At 45.3% G+C, this 18,068-nt stretch overlaps 1 protein-coding gene across 1 annotated transcript; it reads right to left on the reverse strand.

Moving 5' to 3' along the window:
• PPM1K (protein phosphatase, Mg2+/Mn2+ dependent 1K) lies at positions 1-18,008 on the reverse strand. The gene is made up of 6 exons (XM_056360725.1): positions 17,465-18,008; positions 16,793-16,893; positions 9,254-9,419; positions 8,576-8,720; positions 7,373-7,507; positions 1-6,922 (listed from the first exon to the last, which is right to left on the reverse strand). The coding sequence occupies exons 1-6, from the start codon at positions 17,902-17,904 to the stop codon at positions 6,791-6,793; spliced, it is 1,119 nt and encodes a 372-aa protein (XP_056216700.1). The 5' UTR covers positions 17,905-18,008; the 3' UTR covers positions 1-6,790.
• Positions 18,009-18,068: the final 60 nt, after the last annotated feature.

Genomic DNA, 18,068 nt, shown 5'->3' on the forward strand with positions numbered 1-18,068 from the left:
TCTAGAAGCAAATTATTTATTGAAAGATCTTTTAAGCATTCCAGTACAGGCTTGTTTGCTCCACCATAGCTTTGAGTTGATGAAGATGAACAAATGTTTAAAAAAAAAAAAAAAAAAAGGCAAAATGGACACCTCTATAAAATTAAGTAGTAGATGAATTATGGACACTGATTACACCAAACATAAACATGAAACCACAGGAATTATACACAGTCCTAAGGCAAAGTATGTAATGAATGTATGCAATTGCACTTACATCTTTAGAAATTTATGGCACACGCTGCTGCCCAAGAACTCAATAGCCTGGGTCAGGAGGACACTCCACTGGAGATCTCTGCACTGAGGGCAGCAGCTTTGGAACCAAGGAATACCCCGAGTGTTGCTATACCATACATTGGGCTTGTTGGGTGAGTGACCAGTGGACCCAGCAGTGCCCAACTGAATTTATTCAAGAAAATTTAATATTAAACCAGTTTCGCTGGTACCTGTTGTTTTGTGCTTCTTCTCCCTTAGCTAGAAATCCCAGTGCCTTTGACCACAACACATCTGCCTGCTGAGACAGAAAAGGTGACCCGATACCCTGATCCTGTGGAAGTCAGCGGGAATCCTGCAGTAAGTCTAAGCTCTGGCAATTTTCATTTCCCCCAAGTATGTAAAAAGCAGCAATATTGCTGACTTCCCTCCTCACCCCCATTTCTCAGCCACAAGCTCTGCTCCATGATTATTCTCCAACCCTGAGCTTTTCAACCCAAAGGGACTGATTGTACTGAGGACTCTGTATTAAAAGAACTGTTGGATCTCATCCCCATTTCAATCTCTTGCACTATGCTCACCTTCCAGAGGGACCAGCTCTCCTAAATCAAGGCTGCAAAAGATACTTTAGTGAGTTCCCTCTGCAGAGCATGAAACCCCCCTTTCCAGGAGCTGGAGAGACTGAGCTGGCACTCCAGTTGCAGTCTCCTGGTAAATCCTGCAGCAGCACTTGGCCTGCCTTGCCTTCCACATCCTCACAGTAACAAGTACCTGGACAGCACTTTACACTTCCTGCACCTACAGCCCACCCCTCGCAGTGCTCGTACAGTCAGAGATACCACCGCTCTGGGGGGGACTGTTCAGGCAAGAAAATACTCGTAGAGATCCAGTGTGCAGGATCCATCCCTAAAAGGCAGGGAAAAGGCAAACACCTGTTATGGTTTGCTCGGTAAGTCACCCTTAATGTTCAGTTCAGGCTGTAACAAAGACCATTCTTTTTGAATAATCTCATTCTTTTTCTTGTAACAACAGATGCGTGGGAAAGATAGGGAGCAGGAGAGCAAACTGACAATCTGTTTCATTCCGTTCAAACTGTGAGATGCCGCTAGTGATCCCTCTGTAATGAACCTCTGATAGGCAACTGCTGCTGTTAGGACAGTTTGCTTTTTGTCCTCAGGTTGAAAGGAGCTCTCTGCTAGGCGAGAGAATTTTGCTGGTCCTGGGCTATAAAGCTGGTTGCTTGCAGGGCTGCTACGGGCAGCAGGCAGCTTATTGACTAGATAGAAAAAAACTAACGTATGTGTTGGGTCTGGCTGAGACGGAGTTAATTTTCCCCGTAGCAGCCCCCACAGTGCTGTGCTTTGTATTGGTAGCCAGAAAGGTGGGGCCACCACACCAGTGGTGGCACTGGAGCTGCGCTGGCACAGCATCAAGGCTGTCCCTCCAACCTTCCCCTCACCAGTAGGCTGGGGGTGGGCAAGGTCTTGGGAGGGGACACAGCCAGGACAGCTGACCCACGCCGACCAACGGGATATTCCATACCGGGATATTCCATACCGTAAAAGCTAAGGTGGGGGTGGGGGTGCATTAGTTATTATCATAATGTTTGTCTCCTGGAGCACCCGCTATACTTACTGAAGCCCTGCTTCCAAGGAAGTTGCTAGACACTGCCTGCTGTGGGGGAGGAGAGATTTAGCTCTTGTTTTCCTTTGCTTCTGCATGCGGCCTTTGCTTTTGCTTTATTGAACTGGCTTTATCTTGACCCGTGAGATTTTTTTCCTCTTAGTGTCTCCCCACGCCGTGGGAGTGGCAGAGTGGCTTGGTGGGCACCTGGTGACCAGTCAAGGGCAGTTCACCACGCCAAGTCCTTTGCGGCAGCCAGCGTGGGGCACGAGCCAGAAGCGGTTCCGTATCAGGCGTGCTGTAGCAGTGGTGCGGGGACAGGCTCCTGCGCGGCTCGCGGGGTGTGTGGCTGCGCCGCTTATCTCTTCTTTCTGCTGAGCCTGGGAAGGGCGAGTACAAACGATGGCCACGTGCTTTGTCCTGGCATCCATGGCCTTGCCGTGCTGGGGGAGCTCTCTTGTGGGAAGGGTGAGGGAAAATACATCTCTCTCTTCCTCCCCAGGATTCACGTGGATGGTTTTATTATGCAGATTCACGATGCCCTCGTTCGCCCTTACATGAGCCGTTTAATACTAGTGATTAACGCTGTTCGCAATATTAGGGGATTTGTGGAATCTGGCATCCTGGTGTATGGGAAGACAACTTTTGGGTGAGGCAATGCTGAAATGTGCGGAGGCAGGCAGTCCCCGGGTGGCAGGGTGTGTGGGCAGGTCCCCAGGGCCATTATTGCCTCCTGTAACCTGGGACTTTACACCTGAACAAACAAGCAACCCTGGCAAACTGAGGCGCCACCTGGCAGAAGGGTGCCGTGCCTGCCCCGCTGAAAACCCAACAGCTCCGGCACGCTGCTAGGGCCTGGCCTGTGCCGATCGGGGGGGAAAGGAGGAGCAGGGGCGTTTGTTAGCATTACAGCGTTTGTCTTGTGGAGCAACTGCTACACGTACTGAAGTCCTGCTTCCAAGGAAGTGGCTGGATATTGCCTGCTGATGGGAAGGAGAGAAAAAAATCTGCTTGCCTTTGCTCTTGCATGCAGCCTTTGCCTTTGCTTTATTAAGCTGGCTTTATCTCGACCCATAAGGGGTTTTTCCATCTTATTTTCTCCCCCCACCGTATCCTGCTGAGGAGGAGAGTGATAGAACGGCTTGGTGGGTAGCTGGTTCAGCCAAGGTCAGCCCATCACAAAGTACAGCTTCATCACAACAGAGCGGTGCCCAGCTCTGGTGGAGAACCCTGCGCCAAGGGGTTTGCTGCTGGACATTACCGCAGCACTGCTAATTTGATCCCTCAGTGCCACTAGGACAAACCACTTCCATCCTCCCCAGCACGGCTTTACTCCACCAACATCATAGTCTGTGCCCTCCGCATTCAGTCCCACTCAACGCATGAATGTGCTGGCAAAGCTCGCTCTGCCAACACCATATCGGTGTCAAAACAGCCCCAAAACTGAAATGCAAGCGCAGGGACTTGTTCTAATGACTCTTCAGTGAGAAGCGTCAAATGGTGAAAAGTCCATCACCCCGGAGAGTCCAAGTTTTTCCTGAATTCTTGGAGAAAAACAGGGTTTGGTGCAGTTGCCACTAAATCTTAGGGAAGTTCACTGTCACCTTGGCAGGAAAAAGCAGTGTGTGCTTCAGGAGGCAGAGACCAGCGGGCCTGGTAATGGAGTGCTGCTACAAAATGCTTTTCAAGCTGGCGGTCTGAGTCCTGCCCCGCGCAGCATGAAGTAAGGAATTCACACAAACTGGTGTGAAGGTACCTCTGTTCTTCATGGGAGGAGGAACCGGCAGACCACTGGGCCACTTGGCAAAGCATTCACTCTTCATCAGTAGCTCATTTACTTCAGAATGAGGTGCAGAAAACTAGCGTGAACAAGCAGGGAATAACCGATGCGTAAGAAATGCGTCTCTAATCTGTCAGTTACTGATTCACTTTTGCTTGGCGCAAAACGGCGCATACCTTAGTTTCATGTATGTGCTAATTTATTTGTGAAATTTATTGTTAGCTGTACAAAGTGCGTGTTAAATACTGGTAAGTTTTTAACTTTTCAACTTAACAGTCGAGTGGTTCCACAGGTAAACCGCCCTGCCTGCTACATTCTTTCTGCCATCCATTTTCAGGCACGGCATTTTCATGTCAGGAGAACTGCAGTGTGCAATTCTGAAGCCAGCCCTGCTCCGAGCAGGAGGCTGGGTGAGGTGACACCCAGAAGTTCTTTCCAATCTTTTTTGTGTGATTGGCCAATACATCTTTATCTAATCATCTTCTATTTTGCAAAGCTTTGTCTTATCCCTTCCTTTATAAAATTTAAAAGAAGTTATGGATGGATCCTTCCTCTGAGAGGATAAAAGCCCCCAACCACTTTTGTTCTCTGTGCAATCAGGCAACCAGATAGGGCTAAAACAAAAAAGCCCCAAAACCTCCAACGAGAAGAAAAACTGTCATTTCACATTACATCTCTGTCAGTATTTAGAAGCTACTCTAACTGGCAAGTCATTCCTCAGAGCAACTGCTCTTCATTAGCAGTGTTTTTTCCCGTATCTTCCGCTTGGCGCGTATCCAGCACTGTTCAAAAAAAAACCCCAGTGCGTACTTGTCACGGACACCCCCAGCGCCCCTGATACCTTCTGCCTGGATGGATGGCTTGCCAGCCGAACAGCAACGAGCAGCGTTTGGAAGGGGGACAGTGTTGATGGAGCTTGTCCAAATTCCTGCAGCACCCATCAAGTCTGTCTGACACTTGATACCAAAGCCACCCCCACAGCAACTCCCTCTGCAGAGCTGCCTCCGACCCTTCCCTGTGCCCAGAGTCCGACTTGCTGCAGCTGTGGTTAACCCTTTGCCAGCAGCCATCGGACTTGCTGGTTTAGCAGGTCGCTTCACGAGCTGGCCGTAGCCATGCTCCCAGAGCAGCTCCCTGAGCCTCTGTCAGAGCACCCCTCTGGCTCAGCTCAGCGAGGCTGAGCCTGGGAGCGCGGCCAGCAAACGGTCTGATCTCAAATGAAGACTGAACCACAACCCTGGAGAAAATCTGGCGAGAGAGAAGGGATTGTTCCTGTAAACCCGTGATGCACTCGCTATGGAGGCCTGAGCAACAGCATCCAATACGACAGAGATTTACATACGACAACTCACAAGCAAGCTCTTCGTACTTATAAACAGAATATACACACTATATGCAGCATGTAACACACCAAGTAATGGAACAAAGCCAGCGTTCTCTCTAAACACCTAGTATTGCACACTGTGCTCTGCCAGGTGCTGCTCCGCCTTCAGCCAGAGGCAAGGAAAAACGTGTGGAACAACTGCCTAAGGTGTAACCCTGGACTAAAAGTAAAGAAGATGCGTACCTCACACCAGAAAACAAGAATCGGGACAGACATCTCAAAAATATTTTTCCTTATTGCAAGGTGATTTAGTATCAGGCAACTTCTCTTTCATTTTGTTTGTTTTTACAACTGTGCTGTTGGAAACACCCACAGAATGAAAAATACTGCAGCAAGCCTGAGAAGAACCCAGTTCTTCTCTGCCCATATTTCATTGCAGCAGGGTGACTTGGAGGCCATAGGAGCTGCACACCTGATGTGGAGCAGAGGAAGGACGAGGTCTGAACGAGGCATGCTGGGGCAGATCTTCACCTGCTGCCAACATGTCGCCTGCAGTCCGTGTCACAGCAGCATGACTCAGAGTTCTGGCCCCTGTGCCTCACTGGATGGAGACTTCCTCCAGAAAGGGAAGTGGAAATGCTTCCTTTAAGTATAAAACTACCTTCTGGTGTCTGAATATCTGACACGTACTAGAAACAATACCCAAAACACGAAAGAATTACCGTACATTATTATAATGCTCTCTCCTTTCTCTAGCTTGCTTGCTTTGGTGTTTTACAGCTCACTGTATACCATGAAGAGACGCAGGAGATCATAAATAACTGAAAGAAACCTTTGGTGGAGGGCAGGAAAATCCTCATATATTCATGAAGAAATAAATCTCCTGTCTTACACATCCAAAGAATCTTGATTAGTAAACTGTTTAAAATTAGTTGCTTAAAAAAAAAAAAAAAAAGAAACTCAAATTGATGAGTCTCTGGATATCAAAAATGTGCAGCTTCTTCCCTCCTCTGTGCTCCTGCCAAGCACTGGCACACCAAAGAGAAGACAGCGCAAGGGGCAGCTGCATGGTCCACAGAGACCGTACAGGCTTTGGACCCAATGGACAAACGTTCCCATCTGTCCAAGGGCACATGGCTCCAGCCTGCTCCGTCTCCTTGGAGCGAGAGGATCACAGACAGTGGTGGTGAGAGCATAAAGCCCTGCAAAGCAGTACTGTCTCAGGAAGTCGTTCAGCTACACCAAATACCACTGGCATCAGAACCTAAACACTTCTGAAACTTCTCCCTTATTTTTCACCCACTTCTCCTGAAGCACAGGGGAGTTTTGGGTGGCTGCACAGCAGAGGAAGACAACAAACCCACCTTTTTTCTAGCTAAGAACACTGTGCGTTTGTTCCCCACGTTTGAATGCACAAAGAAGCTAGTATGTGGCTCAGAGACTCAGACTTACGCAGCTGCCAGGTAACTAAGGGTCCTGGGTAATACAAGTAGGTATGAAGCAATTGTGCAACACCTCCAGCCTTAGGTGAAAGCCCAGAGCCTCGTCTATGTGAACAAAGTGGTGTGCAGAGCTGCTGGGGCTACAAACCCAAAGAAATAGCTGCCTCAATGCTGACTGGAATAAATAAACACAGCCAAATGCGATCAGCCGTAAGCAACAACCGGGCATTACGCACTGAGGGAGCAGTGGCATCTTCTGTAACAGAAGAGATGGACAAGACACTGAGTCAACCTATGAACAGATGGATATGTTCTCCTGCAGCACGCTGTGTCCAGATTATGGCAGGAAAAGATAGCTGTGGCAGGTCTTCACGCCCATCTCCCACTGGAAGCAAAACTGCGGCTGAAGGAGAAGTTGATCTCACCGTTTCTGTACTTTCCCCATGCTCCAAATGGCACTATGACAACTGTGCTGTTGTCTTCAGTGCCGAACTGCATTGCCTGAGAGAAGAAACAAATCGTCAGCATGATCATCTCGCTTGGAAAAGGAAACAAGTGTCTGGCTCTGCACGCGCAAGAGACTTCCCTGCCCCTTCCCAGCCCTTATGCTGCATTCTTGGTATGCCCCAGAGCTTTCCATAGGATATGCCACCATCCAGAACCCCAGTGAGAAACGGGCCATTTCTGTGTTGATGACACAATCAGCACAGGAATAACTGGCAGTTACAGTCCCATGCAGTTCAGTGGATTGTGAGCTAAGCCAAGTTAACTGCCGTGGTACCTGGCAAGGACGTGGCAAGACCCGGAGTGAAGAAAAGGCTAGCCAGCAGGGCTAGGGCATGTCTCAACCAATTCACTTGGATGAGTGGTTGTATACTATACTTGTATTATTAAAACCAAACCAAACAAAAACCAACAAATATTTGGTGCTATGAGAAGCCCTAGCATTACCTGCTCAGTAACAACGTGGGCAGCTTCAGCAGGATCATGGCACTGGTTAATGAAGTCGCAGATCTCCTGACTGTTCACCATGAAGTTAATACCATCTGTAGTAAGGACCAGGAAGCTGTCGTCTGCATGATGCAACTGCAATAAAGGCACACATTATGCACAACGCTGGAGCGAGTGCTGAAAGGCAAATCAACCGACTTCATTTTTTTGCCTTCTATTAAAAAGCGCTTTTTTGGGGGGGTGCTATACGCTCTCCTGTTTTCTGTGCAAGGACTAACTGGAACCCCCAAACCCTTGGAGAGCTAAAGGCTGCCCCTTGAATCCTTGAGCACACCCACCAGCCACACAGACTGTGTTCCCTGTACTGTAGAAAAGCATCTTAAGGTGCTTCCAGTTGTAGGAAGCAGCCCTCTGAACACACTAAAGGCTGAAAGACCAGACCTGTTCATTGCCCAGTAAACAAAATGCCTCCTTAAACTGAGGATTTCAAGGAAGACATAGACAGCACTGCAGTCATCTCCCTAAAGCCCTCAGCCTAGTGGGTGACGTTCAGTTAGGACCAACTGAATGTAAGTTCCCCAGGCCCTGGGAGGTGCATTGGGGAAAAGTAACAAACACGAGCTGAGAAGAAAGCCTTCCTGCAAAAGTGAAGGCAACTGTGCTGAATACCTTCTGGGTGGTTAATTTGTTTTCCAGACAACTACAGAGCTATGGTAGGATGCACACAACTACCCTTTCCTCTTCCCTTCCTCCCAAGTGTGCAGACCTCTAGATATTCTACTTTTTTTGATGACAGCCCATCCATATCCCACCTAGTTCTCAGTGATGGTTTTATATCAGTATTAACCACAAAATTACTCATTTGGCCACGAGACCCAAACAGACTAACAGCTTTGTATGTCAGTAATGGATATCACGTGCTCTTTCTTCCCCCATCCTATATTGTACTGTGATAAATGGGATTTAGAAGTTGATCTGGTTGAATTTAGTATCAGGGCCTGATTCTTTTCTGTCCTGTTAGTGTTAATCTGAAATTATTTCATTAGAATTGGTCTCTGGTTACTTCACCACAAATAAAAAACAATGCTCGGTCATCAGGCTTCACCTGGGCATCTGTCGTGTGGGTAGCACCACGTGCATCAAATAGCTATGATGCCCCTTAGTCCGAATGTGGCTGTCCCTGTTAACCAGGCCTTCTTTTACCTGAACCCTTTTTGTTTCCGGCTGGGCTATCACACCGCTGTTTTTAAGATCCAAATCTCCTATGCTCCGCGTCATTGCAAGTCTACCATTCACATGAGGTTGTCCCAAACTGTTCCAGGCAATGAAGCCACCGCACTTCCTAATCCTGTCCAGAGGCACGAAAGAAAAAGTGAATATGAGTTACTGCTTCACACCATTACCCCTGTCTCTATCTGCAATTTCTGTCACTAGCTCCTGAGGCGGAACGGGGCACAGAGTGCCTAAGCTGGGAGACTGATGGTTGGCTTTTGCTGTTTGAAGGCTCCACACAAGTGATGTGGCTTGGTGGGCTGAGTCCTGACCTGGGAACCATAGCACATTGCTGCAGCAATTGGCTCTAACTTGGCAGTCTTGGACAAGTCTGAACCACGTGGTCGCAGCTCTGTACCGAGTCCTAGCTATGCTGATCCTACTGATGAGACAGTTTATGCTCATGCAAGGCTTTCCGCATCCCCAGTCCTCTAAATGGAACCAAATTAATTAACTGGAGCTGTGCTGCTTTCTGCCCGCTCAGGGGTGGTCTTGGGGCATTATGTTGAACTCTCTGCTTTCTTCCAGGCCCAACCCAGCAGCAGAACACAAGCACATCCTGACCTGAGGCTGCGCCCTGCAAAGCCACGACATCAGCTGACAGGGTACCTTTCCTTCTCCTCCTTTCTTTCTGGAGTATGGTCAATGGTGAGTTTCATGGCCTTTCCCTTTCGACACAGCAGAGCACGACTGTCTCCCACACTTGCCACAACCAGCTCGATACCGTCCCGGAGCAGAGCCACTGTTGCAGTGGTCCCAGAGTTCACCAGAGTTGCTATAAACATCATACCAAAGAAAGAGGTTTTAGCACTGCCTCGAAGCATGGGACCATTTGTAACAGCAAGTTTCAGCTGGTAAAATGAAGACAACTTGTGTTCTACATTACCGGTCAGTAACTGCTTTTAAGTTTAAACTAAATCTAAAAAAAAAAAAAAATACCGCAAACATGCATGCATGTAGGACTAGGGGGAGAGAGGGGAAGTGGAAAGGATAAGTATTTCTGTGCAACAACATGGCTCCATGCAAAGAGGGCAAGTGGAATAAAAGTGGTACAAGGTACAGTGGTTTCCTTTCTGCTTGCAGCAAACACTTTTTCTGTACCACAAGCTCACCCCAAGTTACAGGGTTATCGTCCTTATCCCTGGGCACCGTGATTACATGGGTAGCCCACCATAAAGCTGATGGCCCTTCCCTGCTGTTAGATGGTGAAGTGGGAAATTGAGTAATAGTAATTGTAGCTCCACATAGTTCACCAGAGGAGAAACACTAGATCGCTCCTTTCCACCAGTCTGTGGCTGTCAGAGTTGTTACAATCTTCCTCTGCTTCCCCCAGTCTTGCTAAGAGACAAAGGGTTGAGCCAGCAGGCTGCTGGCTTCTTTCAGAAAGAGATGCTGCTCCCTTCAGACCCTGTCAACTTGCTGGAGGTCCTAGCACAAAGGTGAAGCTGGATTCTGCCTCACCTTGTGCCTGCAAACCGGTGTGTGCAGTCAGCTGCCAGTGGTTCTCCAGGCAATCTGCCCCAGGAACTGGTGGGATCACTTGATGGGTGTGTGGGGGTACAGTGACTGCCTCGAGGGCAAAACCGAGCCCTGGGTGTTGTCTGTCTTCTCTTACAGGGTAAGAGAGCTCTGAGCTGACTGACTTGTGTCAGGGACCTGGCTGAATTAACTGGTGCAAGTAAATTTAAGGGTTTCTCATTTCAATTTCTACAATGCTCTGGGGAAAGAAAAAAAAAAAAAAAGAAGAGTGCCTGAAAAGGAGAAATGCGAGTCTGCCTATTTCAGAAAGGATCTGCCGTTTTATCTGTGGTGAAGGAAATGCCAGAAGAACTTTCCAGCTTTCCTTTTTTGCTTGCTTTTTGAAAGAAGCAGTCCCATTTGACAGTTAGTTCTTCCCTTCCCACAAATTATGCAAAGGTAACTCGGTGAGAGGTGCCTGGAAAGCAGTAACTGGCTAACTTGAGCTACTACAGTAAAATGTCTGGCCAGGACAAGCTACGGCCCGGAACACATTTGCATTTGCAGCCAGTGGAGGTCCCCTTGAAAGGTCCTCTCTAGGCCTTCCGCATTCTGGGATTTTCCAGTTTTCCCAGGTTTTAAAAGCAAGCCAATTCGAGAGGAGTTTTGCTGTAACTTAGTAACAAGAATCCCCAGTTACCGTCCTGTTTCCACATGACTAACAGCTAAAAGATCTTTCCACCAAGCTACGACTACAAGCACCCCTCCCCTCTGGCCCTGCAGCCCTGTCCCGAGGGAGGCAGGATGGATCTGAGACAGGACGTGTGCTGGAGCCTGAGGAATGCCGGCCAGCCCCATCCCTGATCAGCTGCCAGCAAGCAGCATACACGTGGCACGACTTGCTGCGTACTATGGAAACAGAACTGCGAGTGCTCGGCGATCCTGGCAACCTCTTTTCCCAGCCCTGCATGGTCTCAGCACCCTCTAAGTCAAACAGGGCTGGGAGTAAACTGAAGTGCACAGCGCCCTGGAAGATGCATTGAGCCTTGTTGTGCAGCGAAAGCAGTGGGTTGATGAATCAAAAAAAACCTCACAAAAAAGTCTGAACGAAGCTTGTGTTATTATTTAAAACAGGTATTATTACTGCAGTGAGGACTCGGTTTAGCTACACACTTAAGCAATACGTCAGTCGTGAACCATGGTGACCTAGGTCAAATCTTGGACTACGTTACGGCTGCCATGCAGGCTATGGTATTCAAAACTGTTTAGATGCCGGTAGCTTCTGCCTGTTCAGGTAAGCACTGACATCCTGATTCTAATTTGAAGCAAGGACTAGTCCAGTGCAGGCTCGTTTAGAGGCACATAATGAAAGTAAGATGCTAAGAAGCACCAGTACGATTAGAAATTTTAGTAGAACCAGTAAAATACCTGTTTTAGCCAACAGTTAAAAGAAGGGAAGAACTTACGGAAAACTACTCTCTTACTTCACAGAAAAGACATTTTATTTAGACATTAAAATTAATGCAGAACTGCCGCTACTCTCCCATTTCGTTCCTTGGTTTTGGAGCTGACAAACATAAACAGTTTCTGAAAAAGTCAAGATCTGTAGTCTTTAATTCAAAAATGACTGGAAACATTTGGACATTCAGGTGAATCTGTATCTTTCAAGTGCAAACTCTCAAAGACAAGAGCTGCTACCACAAAATCAAGGGATGGTACTAAAGAACAAGTCAAGATATTGTCCAAAATTGTGGTAATGGTCATAGTGACTTGAGCTTTATATACATTTATTAGTTAAACAGCATTCTTAGAAAAATAAATGCTGCTCACACTCTCTTCCTTGGGACCAGTTCACGTTCTGGGTAGGGGTGCAAGAACATGGATGTAACTAGACTATAAGCATCATGTAATTTCTAGCACAGCTCAAAACCATAGGAATGATGATGGGATAACATTTCTAGTGTTTTACTGCAACTGCTGCTAAGTTATTTAATAATATCAAAATATGTTGTATCAGCATGTATATTGGTTTTTAACAATTAAAGAGTTTATTTTGTTTTCCTAACAATATCACTATAAAACTAAGATCTTTCAATAGGTTCTTAACACTCACTGGACAACTTCTACTGCAAGTCATCTCAACTAATGTGACAAAGAGGATGTGGGAACCTTCCAGTAGTCCAGGCTAGGAACCGCCGGACTCCTTCACCTGGGACAAAATTAAGCAGATCTCTCTTTCCACTGAAGCCCAGCATATAGTGTCCAGGGCCTCCAGTTCTAGAGCTGCTGACCAGGTACAGTGTCTGCCACAAATAACACGCACACAGAGGCAAAGAGGAAATTCACCCAGGGACTTTGTTCAAACAAAATAAACCTGCAACACTGAGATGAAAGAATAAGGGCTGCAGAACAGGGAAAGCAGTCACTCTTGGGTTTGCCTGCACTGTCTTTTGCATGTCTTGAGACTTACACATGCATCTTTGGTCACAAATAAATCAAATTAGCCTTGGTGTTTCTCGGGAATTGCCACCAACCAGTTTAAATTCAGCCAAAATAAAAGATACACTTTTTTTCCTTTTGTTGGAGGTACATAACCAACCACCAAATCAATCAAAGAATTTCATCCATGCTAGAGGGCCAGCTGTCTCATATTTGGCAAGAATGGCCACACTGAAGAACATCTTCAGTACAGAATATGGCCCAATCTGCTTCCTCAAGGTAATTTGTTTTTTTTATATATGAACACAAAAATGGGGAGTTCAAACTGGTGCCAACTAAAATGGAGCCATCTTAAAGGCACTAAATAGAAGTATATGAATTGTTCTGACCCATGGGAAAATATGCAAAATAAACACCCCTTTAATATTGTAACTAGTATCTTCTAACTTGACTAGGTAATCATCAGGGCACTTGGTTAAAAAGGCTGCCTTTGTAATGTTGATAGATTTATGAAATATTTAATTACAATTTCTCCAGCTCTCCCTTTTCCTCAGTGTTGCAGGTTAACATACTCAAAGAAATAAAAATCATATGTTTGAATGGTAACTGAAAAAAAACAAAACCAAAACCCACTACTAAAGTTTAGTTATTTTTAAATAACTTTTGCTGTTTGCTCAGCATAATAAGATTCCAGGACTGCGTTTCAAACATAGATACATCGGTTAATACCTGGCTACATTTTAATAAGATGGCTATTCCAGAAGTGAGTGGCCAATGTAATTAGAGTTGGATGCACCGAACATGGAGGTGAATGGAAAGACTCCCTCTTGTCTTTTCTGAGCAGTGGATCACAGTGAACAGAAGCAGCAGCAGTACCTTGTATGACGGCACTAGGCCAGGAGAGTGTTTGTCTTACATTTCTCTAGAGGGATGCTCAAATTTCCTGAAGAATGTGATTCACTTCCTTATTTCTGTCCTTGCTAAGCAAAGCTTACTTTTCAGTTTTTATGGCTGGTCAAAAACATCAGAAAATTATGTCTGTCTGTGTTAAAGCTGTCGCATGGATAATGACATATTTGTTGGATGTGAGCTTCCTTTACTGTGTTCTATACCTAAGTTTATCAATGATTTTGAAGTGACAATATAGTTAAAACTATGGAAGTGAATATAGATGTATTTTTGAACAGATAACAAACACCACGCTTCAGGGCTCAGGCATCTCTCTAAGCTGTAAATGATTAGAAAGGATTTAGGTGGAGGACAGATTATCCCAGGTCTGCCTACAGCGAGTTTCTCATGCTTTTGTGTGAAATAACAGGTACAGATCGCTGTCAGAGGGGATACTGGACCAGTCTCTGTCGGGCCAGTACAGCACTCTAACAGCACCAGGGAACTGCATGCCAGACACAGTAGCAGCACCTGGAACCCATACAAACACCTTTTTTCTACTGAAAGCTCACTGTAGCTATTATGCTATGTGTTTTCCATCTATGATTTCAAATATTCTGTAATTGTAAAGTGACCAAAGGGCCATGCCCTTAAAGACATAGCTAGGTGCTCCAAGGCACATTTCTAGTCCTGTTAAATCTGTGCCATTATATGAGGGTTTTACCTCTTAAACAGAATTGTAAACAATGCATCAAACATTACCCATGCAATTTTGGTGACAGGGATTTGTCCTAGGACTTACGTTCCTTCAAACACCCAGGCACACATTTTCAGAGCTGGTCGTGTGTTAGTAAAGACCTGGACATCCTGAACATGCACTGGTGGTTTTTTTTGCAGATACAGTGAAAGCTGAGTGAACTCTGGCAGGGTCATCTACTGGAAAAAGACTAAGCTATTATTTTCCACTTTGACAACTATGGCCAGGTTTCAAAAGAAGGTCAGTCCTGGGGAGCCAGATACCCAGTGTTACACAACCAGCCACCATTTTCAAGATACTTTAGCAACAGTCTTGACTGTCACATCTAGAATAGCCACAATTAATCACAAATTTTGCTGGCAAACTGAATCAGTTTGAAAGTAGGCTTCTAACGAGGACACATGCCAAGCATTGAAATTTTATGCAACTTTCAAAACAGCGGCAACAAAAATACCCACACCAAGTAGTCAACATAGAATTGAATGATTTTAACAACAGATATGCAAAAAATTTAATTTGTTCAGAAATCCACACTTGTCTTTGCACCCTTTTACTCCACTCCTTGCCTTATAGCTGGGCAACCAGACAAGAGCACTGGGCACTTTTAGATCCTTCTGGCTCCTGCAAGAGCTTGCAGATGGTCAACCTATCTGAGAAACACTGAGTGCTTGCCAGAGTGTGGCACCTGTGGATGTTTGACAATGCTTTTGCCCTCTGTTTCGCTTGACCTCAAGCTTTTTAAATGAGGAGGGTTTGCCCAGTGTACTGGTAACTGTTACGTAAATTTGCTGGCATTTGCATTATGTTTCATTAGGCAGCACCTGTTAGTTAAATGGTATGAAAAAACTCTATAAGCAGTTCCAAAACGCTCAGCTTACTGCACAACTGGTCGGTCAAATTTTGTTACCCAGTTCCGTAAGTGTCATGTCCAAAATGCTATAATGAGAAACCATTTTCAGAATAACAAAATAATATACCAATTACAGTTCCCAATCGTTCCCCTCGAGGAGCTGCTCTGCCAATTAATAGAGGTCCCTTCAATAAGCCAAACCAAGAGCTGCCCTACTAACAAAAGGATGGGGAGGGGGACAAATATAAAAGATCTTCACATTAGTGAAAATGAAAGGTCCTGATCCAGGGACGCACATAAACCTGTATTCAGATATTTTCTTGAATTTGGGCTTTTGAGAAAATTTATTTGCAAGGAGGCTCTTGGATTAAAAAAACCACATCTGCTGTAGTGATGGGTCTCTCGTGTTCGGTTAAAACACACCACATAGGTCAGTGGTGACCTTTTTTTACAATGTCATTTTTTGTTAAAGGATTTCAATATATATCAAAAAAGGGGGGATATAATGAGGAAATGAGCTTTATAGATTTAATCTCCCTTTTTTAAGGACTGCATTTCAGGACTTAAGACTTTTTTCCTGATACCCCTGATACCTTGGCTTGTATCAGGTAAGAGGAAAGGTGTGTATACCTCACAGTGTGCAACAAGCAGGCTACCTGTCCTGCCAGAAAATATTTGAGTCTATCTAGATTCATCTAGCAGTTGAACTGCAGGAAGCTGCTCAATTCCTTGACTGTATTCATTCACTGCTTCAGAAAAATAGCTTGAGAATACAGTATTGCTTCAGTTCCTAGATGGCCTGTTGGTTTCAAGTAGTTCTTCAAGCGAAAACTTTTATATTTTTTTTCTGAAATGACCTTAGTCATTTTGCCAGCATCCGCACCAGCACTGGGACAGGTTTTTTGATTGTTTGTTTTCAGTTGAGTTTTGTTTGGGATTTTTATTAAAACTGGCTAAACTGACTCAAAATTGTGTCTCATGGCTGAGGAAGCTCCTATGACAGAACTGGGATGCGGACCTCTATCTCCCTTCCCAAGTTACTCTAAGCTCCCCTTGCTAGAACTGGAACTTCAGATGTGCTTAGTCTCTAGACACATATACAAGAACTTGACTAACAGCCAGGACTAAGGAGTCTAAAAGGGCTGGTGCCAGCTTTACCACCACCTTACCACAGCCAACCTCGTTTTCCTCTTCACTGCTTTTTTCCCTTTCACACTCTGCTACTCCTGTGATTCTGTTTGTGCAGAAGCAATATCAATTGTATTAATTTTGGCTTACGTTCCTCCTCAGGTGCAGCAGCCAAGTTAGAAAGGGGAACTTCTGACACTGTTGCTTTTAACCCACAGGAATAACAGCTTTAAAACAAACAAACAAACAAACACACCAAAAACTCCAACAAAAAAACCAAACCAACCCCCCCCCCTTGCATAGTCAAGTTACGATCCTGGCAATTCTAAATCATTTTTTGCTAACTTAACACTTTCTTTGACAGAATCACATTAAGAGAAATTGATGGTTATGCTAACATTCAGATTATTAACTCCCCCAGTAAATTTGACTTAGACTTTTTCTAGCGCTTTCATTTTCAGGAGGTAAAGTGTAATTGTTTCATTTGCATTAAGTTATCAGAGCAAAATCCTATGTTAAGTAAAATTGTTTTCAAGCATTTTTCTGGACATTTTACTACAAAACTACTGAGCAAATAAGAGAAACCTTATTCTCCACATCCATAGGAGTAGAATATTTTTTTACCTACCATCAGCAGACAGATGAGCATGCCTTTCGTACGCATTGTTTATTTCTAGAAAAGCTTTGTTCAAAACATTTTCCAGGTTCTCTTCCTCAGCAAGAAATTCTCTGGAAACAAACAAGCAAGCAAAAATGTTCATTTCTTTCCAGGAAATACACTTCTTGATGAATCTCTTTCATAGCCTTATTGCCTCCCTGAATGCATTGAATAATGATGGAGTTCAGTGAAAAGGAAATATGATTTTACTAATGACCTGCACTGGAAGCATAATCCCGTAATTTTGCAAATACATAAATTCCTCTTCCAACACCCAAGGATGTGGCACAGAGATACAAAAGAGTGTAAGCAAGCCATAGGTCAGTGATCACAGTGACCCCATCTGAAAACAGTCAATTCATACTCCCTCTGTATTCCCAGTCCTTTCCTGGAAGGTGGGAACAATCATATTTTCCCCTCTTGTCTTTGTGGTCTTACTCAATGGGGCAGGCACCATACTAAGTAGTTGCTAGCATATCCATTGTAATGGACTGTTCCAGACTGGTGTTCCTGCTGTCCCGTTGGGCTAGGTGACTATATAACCCAGGAGGATTAGTGACTATGTATGACCCACTTTTCAGTCCTAAGGAAGGAATCTCTACTGTAATTCATTTGACACGCATTCACTTGATGCACACTTACTTAATGTATTTTTCCATGTACTTATCACAGAAGTCTGCTGCTGCTGCCCCACCATGTCCATCATATACCGCAAAGTACAGGATATCCTCTGTCAGCTGAGCATAATTAAACCGGTCTTCATTTTCCTTGCGCTTCCCAATATGGCTAGCGCAGCCCACGTTGGCCAGGCTTACTTTTGGAATCGGCTTCCCATATTTTATGCTTGGTGGGAGGAGAATAGGTTCGTCAATGCGATTGTCCCAGATGCCAAAGGTGTCCCATGTAGTAGGTCGCCCACTCCCATCTGGATCGAAGCGGGAAGCACGGCGCTCAGAGGTGGAGCTGTAGCAGGCAGCTGTCGGACGCTTCTCGTCTTGCAAGAGGCGGGACGTTAGCACAGCTCTCCTTCTTACTTGATACCCCCCGTTTCGTACCAAATTAATTAAAGTGGCTGTTGACATAACTTGTCTTCAGAGATTTGTAGGAATAAAAGATCAGGAATAGCAGATATGCAGCTGCTGGAATGTCCATGAGAACAAAGAGAAAAGTGATCAGGAAACAAGCAGTACAGGAAGGGGAATTTTCAGTTACATCATTCAGGAAACAATGTCACCCTCAGAGCCCG

The sequence above is a fragment of the Falco biarmicus genome, chromosome 1 (assembly GCF_023638135.1).
Source record: "Falco biarmicus isolate bFalBia1 chromosome 1, bFalBia1.pri, whole genome shotgun sequence".
Classification (NCBI taxonomy): domain Eukaryota; kingdom Metazoa; phylum Chordata; class Aves; order Falconiformes; family Falconidae; genus Falco; species Falco biarmicus.

Coding starts and splice junctions, on each gene's coding strand:
- PPM1K (XM_056360725.1), bottom strand. CDS start 17,904: ATGTCAACAGCCACTTTAATTAATTTGGTACGAAACGGGGGGTATCAA. Junction 8,721..9,253: donor AGAAAGGAGGAGAAGGAAAG/GTACCCTGTCAG, acceptor GCCTCTGGACAG/GATTAGGAAGTGCGGTGGCT. Junction 7,508..8,575: donor CGGAAACAAAAAGGGTTCAG/GTAAAAGAAGGC, acceptor CCTTTATTGCAG/TTGCATCATGCAGACGACAG.